Raw genomic sequence first — 16,151 nt, forward strand, 5'->3', positions numbered from 1 at the left:
CGTCGACATTGTTGGTTATGTCTGGGAGAAAACTTGAAAACAGGAGGCACTTTAGAGTTACACTGCTAGCAATCGAACACTAATCTAAATTTAGCAAGCCGAACGCATTCTGTGCTGTACAGGAGACACGGTACGGAGGAGATGGATTCAAATTGGTATACAGTACCGTAGCCAATCAGGACGCAGAATACAATGCGGGGGGGGGGGGGGGGGGGGGGTTGTACGCCGTAAAAAACAGCATGCAGAATTGCACTGTAAAGAATATGTGAATTCAATTAGGACATAATGCAGGTTTGTACGCTGTAAAAAACAGCATACAAAATTGCAATGTAAAAAATATGCTAAGTCAATTAGGACACAATGCGGGTTCGTACGCTGTAAAAAACAGCATGCAAAATTGCGCTGGGAAAAAATCTGCAAAGTCATGGAACCGCGATGGTCGAACCGCGAAGTAGCAAGGGTTGACTGTATTTCAGTTTTTCTTTTTTAACAAATCTGTAAAAATTCCAACAATTCCTTTTTTTTCTGTCAATATGGGGTGCTGTGTGTACCTTAATGTGGGAAAAAATGTGGGGAAAAATGAACTTAAATGATTTTAGCAAATGGCTGCAATATTAAAAAGACTGAAAAATTTAAGGGGGTCCGAATACTTTCCATACCCACTGCACACAAACACACGCACACGCACACCACACGCACACACACACACACACACCTGGAAAGTCCTGATGGTTGTCAGGGTAACTTTGTGCTCTTGGCATCCTCGACTTGGGGTATTCACTGTTTAAAAGAAAGGAAGAAAGGGTCTCTGTCAAGTACGGTACCATGGCCATTCATTCCAGCATGATTAAACCACAGCGTCTCCACCTGTCCAATGGGCTGTCTAAAGAAGGACAACTTCCAGACGCAGAGTTCTCTGGACTGCTCATGCTCAGCGGGTCCAGCATCTGAGAAGAAAAAAGCCCCACCACTCAGACTTCCTCTGTGTGTAGAGAAATTTAATTTTTCGAAGCAGAAGGAGCACCTGGTCCATGCTCTCTGGAATGAACTCTCCTTCACTGTTAATGCTCGTGAAGGAGCCGTTCCTTGCCACTTGCTGGAGTGCGTCAGGAATGTATCCAGGTGGAGGAGAGCTACGGTCTGTCGAATGAGACCCTGAGCCAGGGGGAAATAACAGTTACTCAAGATCAAATTATAATGCTAAAACATTGGATCCATTAAAAGGTGAAACTTGTAACCCTGAAGGCTAGGGGTGGGAATCTCTGGGGATTTGATTTCTGATTATAATATATTTTTTTAAAATAATAATCCATGTACATGGGGATTATGGAGAAGGGAATGAGTGAATGATTCTGAACACAGCCATTGTCATTCTCTCACCTAATGACGCAAGCATGTTCTTCTTGTCTGTGACTCTGAATCCTGTGTTGTCCAACTCTTCACACGAAGGCAGAAGGCCCATATTACAGGAAGAGTCCTGGAAAAAGAACGCAGGAACACAAAATTATCTGAAAAATAAGCGCGACTAGAGGGTAAGGTCGGCGTGAGACTCAACCCAAGTGACCTGCGAGGAGATCTGTAAGACCAAGAGGATCTTCAGACTCTTCATGTGAACACTTCGATCTAGTAGCTCCACGGCCTTGTCCAGGTCATCCTGAACAGTAAGCGGAATCACCAGCTGCAAGAGTCAGGGAGCGAAATGAGTGAGAAAAGCCAAGCGCTGCTCAGTAAAACATGGACATGCTCACCGACTCAATTGTTTATGTTTGGCCTGCCGGACACCGAGCGACGCGACCGAACTGTCATGCAGTGTGCATGGCTCTGCAACAAATTTTTATGAATGGAAAACTGTTGGCAACTAGTTTATGGCGATTGGTCATGTAGCTTTGTGTGGCACGGAACGTCCAACCATCAGCTGTGAATGCGATTGATTCATTATTTACTTTCTTTAGGAGTCTTTCTTCCTCTCTTCTTGTGTAATTGAACTAGCAGTATTAGTCTAGCCAGTAGCCACAGGCTTGTTTACTGCGCTCACTGAAAAAAGTAGACCCATCACACGTGCTGGAAGAGGCTTGATGAAGAAATGTGTCTTCAATCTAGGCTTGTATTTAATGACATTAAGTTAAATAATACTAATAATAACAACAACAACATTTAGTTTGGTAGCACTTGAGCGCATATGGTTGTATGTGGATGGATGTACACATTTGAAAGGACATGTCGTTGTCTACCATTTCAAAGTCGACACTGGTTTGTGTATTTGAAGACTGCTATTTTCAGTTTCGATACAGAATCGTTACAGCCCTAATATACACCAAATCTACCAAATGAAAGAATAAATTCACTCGAAAAAAATAAGTTTCTTTCTACCTTTTCCATTCTTTAGTAACCATCAGTAGAACATTCGTAGGTTTTACTAAATCCAGCTGGGGATTGGGAATTTGTTTATATTTTTAACAAAACACTATGACGCTCAGAGCTACTTTGATGCATACATTTTTGCTTTCGTGACATACTGGACATCTGAACAGTGTTTTTATTTCATGAACTAGCTAAAACAACATTTAGGAATGCTTTCGATTTCACAGTAATAATGTATTAATACACATGCACTCTGATGGCAACTCTCCAGATGTACTGCAACATCTGTCATTGACTCCTACTGTTCAAAGCCACTCCTTATATGGCGTTTGTGGTCCGTGTATACGTCCTAGATCTGTTGTACTTATCACACTTATAACACACACATACTTCTGTTTACTTCACGAGACATGTGTTGTGAAATCTATACATATACAATATTCGTTCGAGTGTAAAAAGCGTCAACGTGTCCGATTGTGACCGCCCCCATTTCCTCATTAAACAATATTGTATGGGTGGGGGGGGACTAGAAACTGTCTAAAACTGAAACGTATCTTTTTTTTATAAAATGGTGCACTGCTACCCTTCGTTGGTATTTTTTGGTCATTAACACTGCATTGTTGATACTTACCAGACAGCACAGTGAGAGCCTCCCAAAGCCAATATCGCGGGGAAAAACAATAAAACTATGTAAAAATATGTTCTCTCCACTGAATCTTCAGATTTTTGCAAGTTAAAATAACAAAATCTGAGAAAAGATTTTTGCAGCGGTCCCTTATATTTTACAGTAATTATTAACGATATTTATAATTTCATTTATACCAGTACTGCCGAAATGCACGAGCGATACATGGAAAGTCTTTCTGCTGCCGAAATGCACGAGTGGAGTCCCTGAATGGGGCTGTCATTGTGAATAGCATCTCAAATATCCAGTCTATTCTTTGATCCTGCCCATTTCTTCTCTGTATTATTATAATCTAGCTACAATGGCCATGGATATCCGCTTTTTCCCCAACAATCAAATGTTGTTGATTGGCTGTACAATAATGTATGCGGCACCTCAAAAGTTCCCCCCCCCCCCAATAAGAACACCAAGGGTCGTAGTTTTTCCATTCCAGCGAGTCACCAGGCGTGCGAGGGTCAGTCGCCTTGCCTTCTGTAGCGTCAATTGGTGTGCGGCTGGCCTTCACACAGGGTCATGATGAATAATAGTCCTGGCTCTACCTCGTTGTTGCTGTAGTGAAGGTCCATGATCTGACCGAAAGCCACCTTTGCTTTTTCCCTCAGGTCGTCCAACTTGATGGGGCGGGAGAATTGCAAAATCCTTCATAGATGAGGAGAAGAGGTCAAGGTCAAGTGTTGCGCAGTCACAGAGCTATACAGTTCACAAAAGCCAGTCTGAGCTTCACCTCTTCTCTCCTTTAAACTCGAACTTCACTCTAACGTCGTTCTGTCCCAAATACAAACAGTGAGAGAAAGTCAAATGACAGCAAAATGACATGCTGCCTTTCATGCATTTTTAAGATAACCTCTTGCGCAGTGTTTCCCAACCTTTATTGAGCCAACAACACATAGTCTTCTGGCATCTAGTGGAAGAGCATTTAATTGTTCGCCCTGTCACTATACGTCGCTGGCATAGATAGATGAACAAAGATGAGTTGTAGCAAATACATTCCTAACAAATTAAGCGAAATTGGATAGTTTCCCACGTCTCATCTAATGATCTCTCGGGGTACACTGGTTGGGAATCACTGTTCGATTAGAGGGCTAAAAATAAATCCAAAAATCTGACACTGAGTACAGGGCTTACCAGGTTCTTGGGTGAAGAAGCTTTGGGTTTGCCTAGATCTGACAGGAACCCAGCAGGACGGCTGGAGCGATGGAGTACTGCCAGGTCCTGCATGATTGACTGCAGCGCCTCCTGCTCATCTACTCATTTAATTGGCACACAAGTGTAAAAGGAAGTTAAACCACGTTAAAATTAACAAAACTATGAAAACCTTGATAACAAACAAGAGCATATGGTGACGCTCAAATCTAGTCCAAACTTCGAGTGTAAAGTGGAAGCCCCTAAAGTTGTACAATATGGCATTTGACCAAGGTTTGGGGGAAAATATACCACACCTCCAAATCAGAGCTGAGCAATATGGTGTTAAAATAAAGTCTCCGATTTCCGAGTGTAATTGTCCATCTGTATGCCCATCTGACCCCCCAATAAAAAGAAAAGACACGTGACATTCTTCTATTGGAGTTTGCTTATAGGATTTTTTGTTTTGCCTTCTCTGGTAAGCTTTATTACTTGCAAAACCAAACAGTTTTTTTTCACCCAGAAATAACTTTTATAAATATCTACAGAAACAATATAAATATTTTCTTTACAGACAATATAAAAACAACAACAAAAATTTATAATAAAAATGCCTAGGAAATGTCATTTTGGTATTAATATGTAACAACACAACGGTCACTGAATTTAAAACTATAATCAGATTTTTTGCGCCCCCTACTGCTGGAATTCCAAATTACAACAAAGCGGCCCGTCGCTTCGATATGACGTCAGTGTCCTGTTACACCCCCCCTCTCTAAAAGACACGCGACAAGGCTAAAAATAAACTAGCTTTTGGATTCAAATATACTGTACACGATGGCGATGTGGAGTAAATGTCTTTTGCGGAGCCGATCAATTAAGTCATTGTTCAGATCGGCAATTTATGACAAAGCCGATCAGCATAAAATGCTTATTATCGGCCGATACCAATCAAGCGGATCAGATCTTAAGGATGGAACCCTGTCCCCCTGTACTGCACAAATTCAATTTAAAAAAAAAAAAAAAAAAAAAAGCTGTGGGCCGGATATTGCCAGGGAATCCGTGAATAAAAAAAGATGAGTAGCTGGGTCCACAAAGTCTGAACTGCAATATGGGGCGGGGGGTTGTCATTATTATTATAAGTGTTGCAACAAAAAGGCAAAGGAAAAATTATCACTCTTTTGATGCCAATTATAGATTACTGAGGATTCGTGAGATATGCTGAGGTCTCGCATGACATGACATGCCGCTATTTCCCCCCAAAAATTAACCAGATTTAAATTATGCAACCTCACGGGCAGTTAACATTAGAGGTTCCACTGTGCATGAAATTCTGACTTTTTGTTACTTCTCATCTGCTTTAATGCCAATGTTGAATAATGATTGCTGAATAAGATGTCAAGTTGTCATGTAAAATACACTTCTACATACCCATCATAATGGCCCAATGTTTGACCCAAAAGGAAAGAGGATTCTCCCATCAAAGAGTTTCCTTCCTCCTGTAAGACACAAGTTAGAGCAAGAAGATGAGCACAAATGACACTCAGACATCTCTTCTTCATGCAACACCATGTTTACCTCCAGATTGTGACTGTCCAATGAAAATGCATTTCCACTCAAAATCTCCACATTTTGTGAGTTGTCCATAAAACTATTTTTTTTCTGGATCAGTCAACAACAAGACTACTACATAAATTGAGTTGACACATTTTATAGTCACATCAGAGAGTCCCATTGACGAGACTGCACTGTAAAATGCACACACGCAGGGAGGGTTGTCTTTCTGCGAGATGTACATTCCAGGTGTGATTCCCAAACAGTGTGCCATAAGATATCATCAGGTGTGCTGGTTCTGGTGCTCGTATGTTTCAAGCTACTGAGACGCCATCGGACGAAAAAATAACCTCATTCTTTAAATGTGCGATAATGTGGGATTGTGTAATAGGTAGGGCTCGGACTCGCTGCCTAAATCCCTATTCGCAGTGACAGTAACAAATAACTAGCAAATCACAATCAAACTGTTACTCCTTGTACTATTCCGAAATAAAAACATGACATTGTCCAACAAAAGAAAACTCATAAAAAATCAGCAGTGACTCCCAACCAGTGTGCCGTGAGAGATCATCAGGTGTGCTGTGGTAATTTATCCAATTCCACCTAATAGGTCTGAAAATTATTATTTACAAATAATGTATCATTGATCATCTATCAGCTACGTATAGTGGCAGGGAGACCAATTAAATGCTCTTCCATTAGATAGCGGTGGATGCACAAAAAAAGTCTGGCGGACATTTTGAGGCTTATGTCTTAAAGGGTTAAACGTAAGAGTAGCAATAGAGGATGTCCGCTCCAGAGGTGGGTAGAGTAGCCAAATATTGTACTCACGTAAGAGTACTCTTACTCAAACAGCACCCAATGCGGAAGTTGAAGTTGTAGTCTCAAGCACAAAATAGTTGATAAATAAGCAATGATTGATAAATAAAAGTAGCGAACGACATTTAGATCATTGTAACGGAGTAAAAGTACCGTTACTTCTTAACAGCAGAAGTGTTTTTTCTGGTCTCGTCAACTCCTGTGACCTATCCAAAGCAGGTCCAAGAGCGCACACAGGCGGAACCTCAGGCCAATGCGCTGGCATATTAGTCCGCCGCGGAGTAATATTCACAATTACATTACATCTGTGTGTGGATGGTGGATGTGTGGAATGGATCTAGCTGCCACAGTTCAAGGAGTACGAAACAGCCTATGACGACAGCGATGACGACCCTACCCACCCAGGAAAAACTCATCGGATCTTTACGATTCACGTAAATGGCATATTTTGAGTTCTAAACTGCGAATTTCACCGAAAGGCGACTGATTTGCATGTATGTTGTTTGCCTCTTCCACTAACAAAGCACAAAGACCTCTTTTCAATCTGGAAAATAAATAACATACACGGTCGCGTCCACCTCCTTTACTATCCAAAATGAAGTGGCCAACCCACGATCGCTACTTGAAGTCACCACTAAAAAAAGGAAAACAAAACTTATATGTTGTGTTAATGTAGTTAACTTCGCTTGTGGTTGTTGGTCAAATGTCAATGATTGGGTAGTCTTATAGTTTTGACCAAAGAATGAGGATGAACTAACATTAGCTAAGTTACAAGACTATTGGTCCACATTTAACTTGTATTGATGTGGACGAATTAGCTTAAATAATAGTACTCACGTCGTTCAGCAAAATATTCGGTATGTCTTGAGTAATCTTTTGAAGAATGCAGTCATTTTGCATGGAGACAAATGCGATGAAACAGTTTACTCCTTAAAAAAAATGGAAGTCCGTGGCATGATCAGAACAAATTTTTCTATAATCTATGTACTTTACTAGCTACTCAAGATGATAGCTTTAAATCACAGCTTTTGCATGATACGATCCTTAAAGCAAATAAGAATTTTCAACCACTTATAATGAATACTGTATTTCCCAAGATATTGTTGTCAAGGTTACAAAAGACTAGCTTTGTGTGTTTGGGGGGGGGGGGTACAACTTCAGGCATCAAGTAGTATTAACTTTGTAGCAGCAAAATTCATAGTTACACACAAGAGCTTTATAAGTTGGCACATTTTGACAGATTCTAATTTTTGGGAAATCTTGTTACTTTACTATTTCTTGCTGGGTAGGCCCATTTTTCAAATCCATTAGCACAGCTTTACTGTATATTTTTCTATGCTTCTGCCAAATTTGATGTAAATTGGTCGAGCTGCACTCATTTTTGGACCTACTGCTGGCCAGGTCCCTTGTGATGTTACTGTAACCTATCATTATGGCTAAAATTTTCTGTCGCTTATAGCACTAATTTCATGAATTTTAACTCGTAACTGTGCTATATTTATTTGTTCTTATGTATTTTAACAACTTATGGAGTGTTTGTTCTTTCTGGACAGTAAATGTTTTTTTTTTTCCTATGCATGTTTAAGTGCCAAATAAACCACACATCACCTGACTGTCATGATGACCATGGCCTTTCGCTTTCTTTGTACCAATTCTAATTTCTTTAAGTTCATCATTATTATGTTGTCTATATGTGTTTAGCAAGCTGTCCAATGATTCTGAAAGTTTCACACAACAACGTTTTTCCCCAACAAAAAAGGTCACAAAATCTCGATCCCTATTGTTTTTCCATTGAGACGTTGGCCAGAAACTGGTGCATTTGAATCCGTTTTAAAGATTAATGACTTCCTTAATATTTGTCGCAAGATAATTATAACACTGGAATAGTCTTTGAAAGATCTGTCTGATAATGTTGGTCTCTTGTAAATGAATTAATCTTTTAAATCTCACACACAGAATAAAATAAGAGTTGAAAAACACTGCAGGCACATTACTTGACAACAAACATTGCAGCCGTGTTTATGGCCTGGTTTGCAGAGAATTAGCCCAAATGCTTTCGACGTGCGCGGCTAGCTGACGCTTCACGTCAACTTTCGCGAATGGATTTTGCGATTCCAAGCGAAGCAGCTACAGTTATTGACGGTCATGTCATCTCACGACATACGTCGACGTACTTGTGACTAACAAATAATCTTGGTGACCAAACGCAGGAGACACTTCGGCGTTCAGTTAGCTGTCAGGCCACGGAAGTTGCCAAGCGATGCTAAAGCTAACTGCGGGCAAATGGTGAAGCTATTCAACGCTCTCTTGCTGTGGGGTAACATAATTGCAATAAAACTCCGGCTTTGATCTCGTATTTCAGATATCTTACTTGGATGGAAGGGAATTCACCCCGTCATCCACAGGGCCGGAGCTTGGCGCCCCGGGCCCCGCGGAAGAGCCGCCGCCGCGAGCCGAAGTTTGGCACCGAGCTGACAAGTTCGCTCGAGACCTGCTCGGGACACGACGACGACGAGGCCCTCGGGCTGTCACGAGCCCCGTCTGTCCTGGAATACGAACGTCGAACGTGCCATTGAGCCAACGGTGGAGCCCCTTCTCTGTAGATTTTTTTAACGAAGTTTATTTTTATTTTATGCTACTTTTCGCCGTGTTGGCTGACTGCGATAGCTTTTGCTTGATTTGGCCTTAACAGCATCAAGTTACTGGATTGTTGATAGTGAGTGCCGGAAGTCGGTTCACTTTTAACAAGATAAACGTGTAATACAATGTCATGTAATGGGAACGCTTTTATTTAACACAAGAAAGTCCGTTTTTTTAATAAAAAAAACCAATTTATTATGCTTACCTGACATGTCATAACCTTCGACCAATTTGGAAGAATGTGCAAAAATACAGCTAAAGATTGACAATAATTTGAGAAAGTACATCCACTAAATGCAACTTAAACTATGTGAAACAGTGTTGCAGTCAACAAAATGAGCAAAACTACTTCTTTTTTTTTTCTATTTCAACACAATGGACATTGACAAAATGAAATCGTTTTCAAATGACTGCACACTTTCTCTTACTGCACAGTTTCACACATATTAAAACGATCATGACCAATAATGGATGACTTATTCCAAAGCACTTTTTTTTGTCAATTTACAAGCAAAACAGACATAACAACAATAACACGCCCAGAGTCAGCTGGGATAGGCTTCAGGACGCCCGCGACGCTGGCGAGGATAAGCAGTATGGAAAATGAATGAATTAATGAGTCCACAAGAGGAGCCAGGAATGTTAAATAAAAACAATTAAACGAAGAGAAAGCTACAGTTTCATTCACTTTATTTTGTTGTTTTGTTTTTAGCGTTAAATATGGTACTAAAGTATTAAAAAAGGTTTTGAATGACTAAAGTTTGATTCGTGAATATGAAATTATGAAAAAATAAGTATTCAATCTATAACACATCTTGTTTACTTTTTTGCTACCATTGTTGAAGAAACCAAACAATGCATTTTTCCAATGAAGAGTGAAGTCAGAGTCATAAACCGATATAACCCCTAACGGAATTTATCAGTCGAGGGATATCCAAACGTTTTCTTTGGCGGACATGATATTCTTATTTTGAAAGTGAATTCGTTGTTTTGAGATCATTCCGGTGTTTGACGCTAAAAAAAAAAAAATGTTTATAAAAAATATTTTGAAAGTGAAGCGTTGGTGTGCGTAATTTCCGTTTCCTGTGAGTCACATTAACAACATCTCGTCTGAGTTAAGCTAAGTGTGCTTATGAGCTAACCTACTCTCATTCTATTAGTGCATTTCTCCCATATAGGAAAACATGTCAGATACGGTGAGGTGAAATTATTTACTAGCGATTGAAGTTCTTCACGTGCATGCAACGCAAAACGAGACACCACAGTACCTAGTGGTTGCCACTTTGTATCTTGTAGCTCTCGTATGCTAACTGTTAGCTCACGCAACTAGCCAGAGGCCCAAAACTCCCCTTAAACATTACCCAGTTTAGCATATAGCTCAAACTTCGCAAAATCTGTTTTCGCAACGTGAATTTTCGACGGTGTTCGAAATACAACTTTCATTGACGTTTTTACTATTCTCCGTTCATTCTGAAGGGATCCTTTGTATACTTTTCACGACAATGACGATTAATAGTGTACTCGTTGTTGTTTTGTAGGAGACAAAACCCTCGAGCCAAGACTGCGGTGATAAGAAGGATGGGGAGTACATCAAGTTGAAGGTGATCGGGCAGGTAGGAGCATTTCTGAAATCTCCAAAATATTGTAACGTTAGTGCTTGTTATCTTGGCACATGACACATTTGATAGGTTTCATGGCAGGATGGACAAAAAAATACATATACCCTCCTTACCTAATAACAGTTATTAGCCTTATTGTTTGATGGACCCACTCTTGTGTCCACAGGACAGCAGTGAAATCCACTTTAAAGTGAAGATGACAACACATCTGAAAAAGCTGAAGGAGTCTTACAGCCAGAGACAGGTTAGCACTCACAAAGTATATCGGGACCTGAACCTCAGATTAAAAAAAAAAAAAAAAACATTATTTCGCAATGTGACAAGTTTTCCCAAAAATGACAGTCTGTCAAAATGCGAAGGAATGGCCACTTCAGCTTAAGTTACAATGCACCAAGAATTTTTTTACTCAGATGATGGAAATTGAGTGTTTTTGTTTGTGGTAAAAAATGCCTTTTTCAGGCTTCTTTTTGTGTGATATTGCCTCGAGAAAATCTGGTACAGAAATGCCTTTAAATTTGAGTAAAACAGCATAATTTGATTATTTCTCAACTTATCTCTTTGACCGTTTAGTTTCGTCTGCTACTCGGTGGACCCCTTCTTGGATTGGCTGACAAGTTTGAGTTAACAATAGTATAGAAATTCTGAGTGGTTCTTAAAGTCAACGGTTCAAAATGACCATGACAGCACAAAGGGAACATTATTCTTGAGAAGAGTATTGTTGGCAGTAGAATACGTTATTTCAGTCATTCAGAATTCAGTCATTTGTTTTTAGAGGCGTGTGAACTGCTCATTCAATGTTTCTTTGAAAATTCCACAAAGATGGTGGCCACTTCTCACATTGATAGTTTAGTTTAATGTATCTTTATCTTAATTAACTCAAGCGGTAGAAACTGGATCTTAAGGTGTGTGCATGTTTTGCAGGGAGTCCCGGCAAGTACACTCAGGTTTCTGTTTGAAGGACAGAGAATTGCAGATAATCAAACTCCAAAAGAGGTGCCTGCCATTAAAAATGATAACCACTTTGGTGTGCTCATCAACTTTAGGCACCTTAATAAAACACATTTTCTTCTCCTGACAGCTGGGAATGGAGGATGAGGACGTCATTGAGGTATATCAAGAACAGACAGGCGGACTTTGGAACGATTAAACCGCTTGTATTCGTACTTTGTATCTTGTTTTTTTATGAATTTATTTTGTTCACTTCCAAACCATCTGGATCAAAACTATCTGGGCTTCCATGCAGTGGGACAGAAAGGTGAGGATGAGGACTGGAGTGTGTTGCAGGAGGGCTCATGAGCTCACCATCTATGTCATGTGATGACACAACTGGGATTTGTATGGGAGTCTCTCTGGTTTCATCTCTCTCAAGGAAGCCATGTCCTGTAATGTCACGTACACAAACATTCTGCAGCAACGGCATCAGGATGTAAACAAGTGACATACAATTTTTGATGTACTTAATTTTAAGCATTGCATTTCCCTTGTACAGAATTGCAAAGCCCAACTGTTTGCTTTGGGGTGGTGATGCAATAATTTGTAAGAGACCACTGTCTACATTTGCAAATGTTTCCCATGAATTGATGTGGTATTGGGTATGGATTGTTTCTTTTTTAAATAACAATGTTAACTGTGCTTGTACATGTTGGTCTCTGTTTTAGAGTGTTTGAGAGATAAAAACATGTTTATCTCCTGTGTGGTCTACTGCTCATATTGGAAGTTTTCATTGTGTAAATAAAATGCTTGCTGCATCTGTTTGGACACACTTGGTTGGCTTGAACTGTTGTGGTGGCAGCTCCTCTCCATGCTGCTTCAATCCTATATACAGTAGTGTGAAGTTCCTAGAGAAAATTCATGTTTGCACACACACGTATGAACAGTTGAACGTCAGCTTCACTTCAACTGCAATGTCCAAGATGATGATCCAGGGAAAGGTCACAGTCTCCCAGCGCTGTGTGCTGCAACCATTGCAAGCTTTTACTGGATTCCAAGCACTGATAATTCTCCAGAGGAACTTTGATACAGATGGTTTGAGATTCTGATAATTTCCAAATAAAATATTTATGAAAGGAGAATGTAAGATCTTGTATTTTTGTTTTGACTTAGATGAGGAGCTATACCCCGTGTGTCAGAAATGTTCCAGGACTGTTGTTACAAATAGATTTCAGTGGTTCTTAGAGGTCCTCTATTTTGGCTATTTAGATCTCCATAGAGTGACTATCTGACATGTACTTAGTAAAAAAAAAAAAAAAAGTAATTTTCATTATTTAATTTTTTTAAACACCTTGGTTTTATCATACGAGTGTACAAAAAAGGCACCTCTGACACGTTATTAGGATTATTATTATTATTAGGATTCCACATAGTTTCTAGGCAGCAAACGCCCCACCACAACATGATTAGTTCCTGCGTCACAGGAAAGCCAGGCTACGTAGATGTAATATGACGACCATCCCAAATGTGTCACAGTTGTACAAAATAAAAACAAAAAGTTTGGTATGGTTAGGTTTAGGGCTAGGGTTGGTGATTTAGGATGGCTTAGTGGGAAACATAATAAGGCCACCACACTTAAGTCACATACTGTACTTTTACCGTCTGGAAGCAGTTGGCCGTTTTCTACAGGGATACAACAGCCAATTATAGTGCAACGGTGCATTTACTGGAGCCAGTAATATTGGAGCAGGGCAAGTCCTGCCTAGAGTTGGAATCCTAATAATGCCCCTCTGACAGCAACAGTACCTCTGTTTGACCCAGTTTTGTATCCGCTTTGTCCATATTTGGCTAAGACCGCCCCATTTCCTCTGATTGGTTGCCTCTGTGTAGAAGACCTACTTGTAAGAGCACACGTGTTTGTTATGTTGACAGCACTGGCTCGGGAATGGAAAGGGAAGACGGAGATCTTTGCTAGTGACGTAGATAACCTTGAGAAATAAAAACACTTTTAACAACGTATTGAGTGTTTGTTCATCCCTGCTCTTAAATTGTTTTTCTATATTTTGTGCTACATTGTCTAATCTCACTTTGGAATTAATTAAAAATGATTAACATGATTATTATGCAACCAGTTCAGGGTGTACCCCGCCTCCTGCCCGATGACAGCTGGGATAGGCTCCAGCACGCCCACGACCCTAGTGAGGAGAAGCGGCTCAGAAAACGGATGGATGATTATTATGTGTTGCCTGTTCCTGTGTATAGCAAGCTTTCAGGTGATACCAAACATTTGATAATAGAATGAAGATTAAGAAAGTTATTAAAGTTTTTTTGAAGCTCCCTTTCCATCAGAATCCATTTCTTTTTTTACTGTCTTATGCATATAAAATCATGAGGAATAAAGTTCAACAGCTACAAAGAGCTGAAGTCACAGTTATATACTCCAGGGAAATGAAGTTGAAGTGGAAAACCAGTAGCTTGGGTTTGAAATATATCTTTCTGCTGCCACAGTAACATTACATTGTTTTCACATGGACTTGGAAAACACCAATTTGGACTTGGAAAACACCAATTTGAAACAGTTACAGATTTGACTTCCTCAGAACTATCCATCCATTTTCTGAGCCGCTTCTCCTCACTAGGGTCGTGGGTGTGCTGGAGCCTATCCCAGCTATCATCGGGCAGGAGGCGGGGAACACCCAGAACTGGTTGCCAGCCAATCACAGGGCACATATAAACAAACAACCATTCACACTCACATTCACACCGACGGGCAATTTAGAGTTGTCAATTAACCTACCATGCATGTTTTTGGGATGTGGGAGGAAACCGTAGCGCCTGGAGAAAACCCACTCATGCACGGGGAGAACATGCAAACTCCACACAGGCGGGGCTGGGGATTGAACCCCGGTCCTCAGAACTGTGAGGCAGACGCCAGTTGGTCACCGTGCCGCCATCTTCAGAACTAATGATCTTAAATTTCACGACGAAGTTAATTCGAATCAAATACTGGGTTATCTTTTTCAACAAACCTGTCACATGGTGACTTCACTGGTAGGCATAACCCAAATCTACAGAACATAAGCCCAGACAATACCATGAGGACCGTGCCCACCATTCCCACTGTGATGCCACACCCCACGTACTGAGAATCAGGGGCCCGGGTCATCTTTAACCCAGGGGGGAATGTGATGGTCTGATTGGCTATCACTGAGCTCTGATTCCATGCGAGGGGCACGAGTGACATCCCAGAAGCTGACAAGAACAGTGCTCCAGTGATCCAGAAGCAGCTGGTTACATTTTTCTCCAAGCCAAAGTCGACGTTCCTCAGGGTATAAACACCACCACCGTTCCCCACCAGGCCCGCTAGCAGAGACAGGAGCATGAGGACTTGAGCCGCCGCAATCTCAGGTGGTGTGGACGAATCCGACAGGCTGATGGATCCGCAGTGCCTGACCATTAAGCTCGGGCTTACCTGTCATACACCAAACAAACTCTCCACTGGACCAGTCCCAGGGCTACAACGGTTAGAATCCAGCCCACACAACCCAGCCATAAAGCACAGAGCTGGGAGGGAGAGGGGCTCATAGTAAGTGAACAACCTCACAAACAAGTCCACATCAGGATCGTCAACTGACTTCACTTCCACCGGAATCTTTTGTTATGCTCCATCTCTTGGACTCCAGCATGAGATGATGAACACACACAGAAGAATGAGGAAAGTAAATCCTGGACTAACATTTTAATCCAGGGGTATCCAAACTACAACCAACATGTTAATCCAGTAGTATCCAAACTACGGCCAGGGAGCCATTGGAGGATTTTTGGATTGGATTGGGTTTTTTAGGCCTGCGGCATACACAAAAAAAAAACATTTGACACTGCCTGTGAAGTTATTTTAAGAAAAAAAGGTTGGGGGTGGGGGGTCAGTGCAAAAAGTGTGGGTGCTGATAAAGTGTGGGGCTTGTGACACCTACATCCTCCACAGAGGTGACTCCCATAACAACTTCTACTACTCCTACGACAACAAATACTAATAATAAATTGGTTTCATCTATTGTTTTTCTTTATATGCAAAGATGCAAAAAAAATACTATTAAAATTGTCATAGAAGGTCAAATAATAATAAATCAGTTCCAGAAGTACAGTAAATACTGTCAAACACAATTGACCCTCCGTGTTATATTTGTGAAACATATCACACGAATTATCGTAATGCAGTAAACACCCCAATAAATACTGTCAGCTTTCTACAGATTGCTCCTGTTTTGGCTCTGGTGTTCTCCCCTTTACCAGAAAGCTGCAATTTTAAATGTTTTTCATTGTGTATATATATATAAATATATATATATATATATATATTTACCTACACTGATGGATTGGTTTATTGTTCAGTAAATTAAAGGTGAAGAATGTCAAAGTGA

The 16,151-nt window shown here is 40.5% G+C and overlaps 3 protein-coding genes across 6 annotated transcripts in view; 1 reads left to right on the forward strand and 2 right to left on the reverse strand.

The window, feature by feature from the left end:
- map3k2 (mitogen-activated protein kinase kinase kinase 2) overlaps positions 1-9,263 on the reverse strand; it is a 26,461-nt gene extending 17,198 nt beyond the window's left edge. For all 3 annotated transcript variants that reach the window (XM_061676370.1, XM_061676390.1, XM_061676379.1), the window contains exons 1-10: positions 8,913-9,263; positions 5,600-5,667; positions 4,172-4,290; positions 3,771-3,811; positions 3,586-3,685; positions 1,565-1,678; positions 1,381-1,477; positions 1,025-1,155; positions 868-947; positions 716-780 (exon numbers count right to left, since the gene is read on the reverse strand). In XM_061676370.1, coding sequence (XP_061532354.1) covers positions 716-780; positions 868-947; positions 1,025-1,155; positions 1,381-1,477; positions 1,565-1,678; positions 3,586-3,685; positions 3,771-3,811; positions 4,172-4,290; positions 5,600-5,606 — 754 coding nt within the window. In that variant the 5' untranslated portion in view covers positions 5,607-5,667; positions 8,913-9,263. The remainder of the gene's footprint in view (positions 1-715; positions 781-867; positions 948-1,024; positions 1,156-1,380; positions 1,478-1,564; positions 1,679-3,585; positions 3,686-3,770; positions 3,812-4,171; positions 4,291-5,599; positions 5,668-8,912) is intronic.
- Positions 9,264-10,258: 995 nt separating this feature from the next.
- sumo1 (small ubiquitin like modifier 1) lies at positions 10,259-12,558 on the forward strand. Of its 2 annotated transcripts, XM_061677595.1 has the most exons (6): positions 10,259-10,377; positions 10,720-10,794; positions 10,967-11,044; positions 11,722-11,793; positions 11,879-11,908; positions 12,044-12,558. In XM_061677595.1, the coding sequence occupies exons 1-6, from the start codon at positions 10,366-10,368 to the stop codon at positions 12,116-12,118; spliced, it is 342 nt and encodes a 113-aa protein (XP_061533579.1). In that variant the 5' UTR covers positions 10,259-10,365; the 3' UTR covers positions 12,119-12,558. The 2 variants fall into 2 exon arrangements, with proteins under 2 accessions (XP_061533579.1, XP_061533667.1); XM_061677683.1 differs by having other exon boundaries at positions 11,879-12,558.
- A 2,115-nt stretch (positions 12,559-14,673) lies between these two features.
- LOC133403151 (claudin-34-like) lies at positions 14,674-15,315 on the reverse strand. Its single transcript, XM_061677817.1, is given in 2 exon segments — positions 14,674-15,204; positions 15,207-15,315. Coding segments are annotated over 2 exon segments (594 nt in total). The 3' UTR covers positions 14,674-14,719.
- Between the last annotated feature and the right edge of the window lie 836 nt (positions 15,316-16,151).

The sequence above is a fragment of the Phycodurus eques genome, chromosome 1 (genome assembly GCF_024500275.1).
Source record: "Phycodurus eques isolate BA_2022a chromosome 1, UOR_Pequ_1.1, whole genome shotgun sequence".
NCBI lineage: Eukaryota > Metazoa > Chordata > Actinopteri > Syngnathiformes > Syngnathidae > Phycodurus > Phycodurus eques.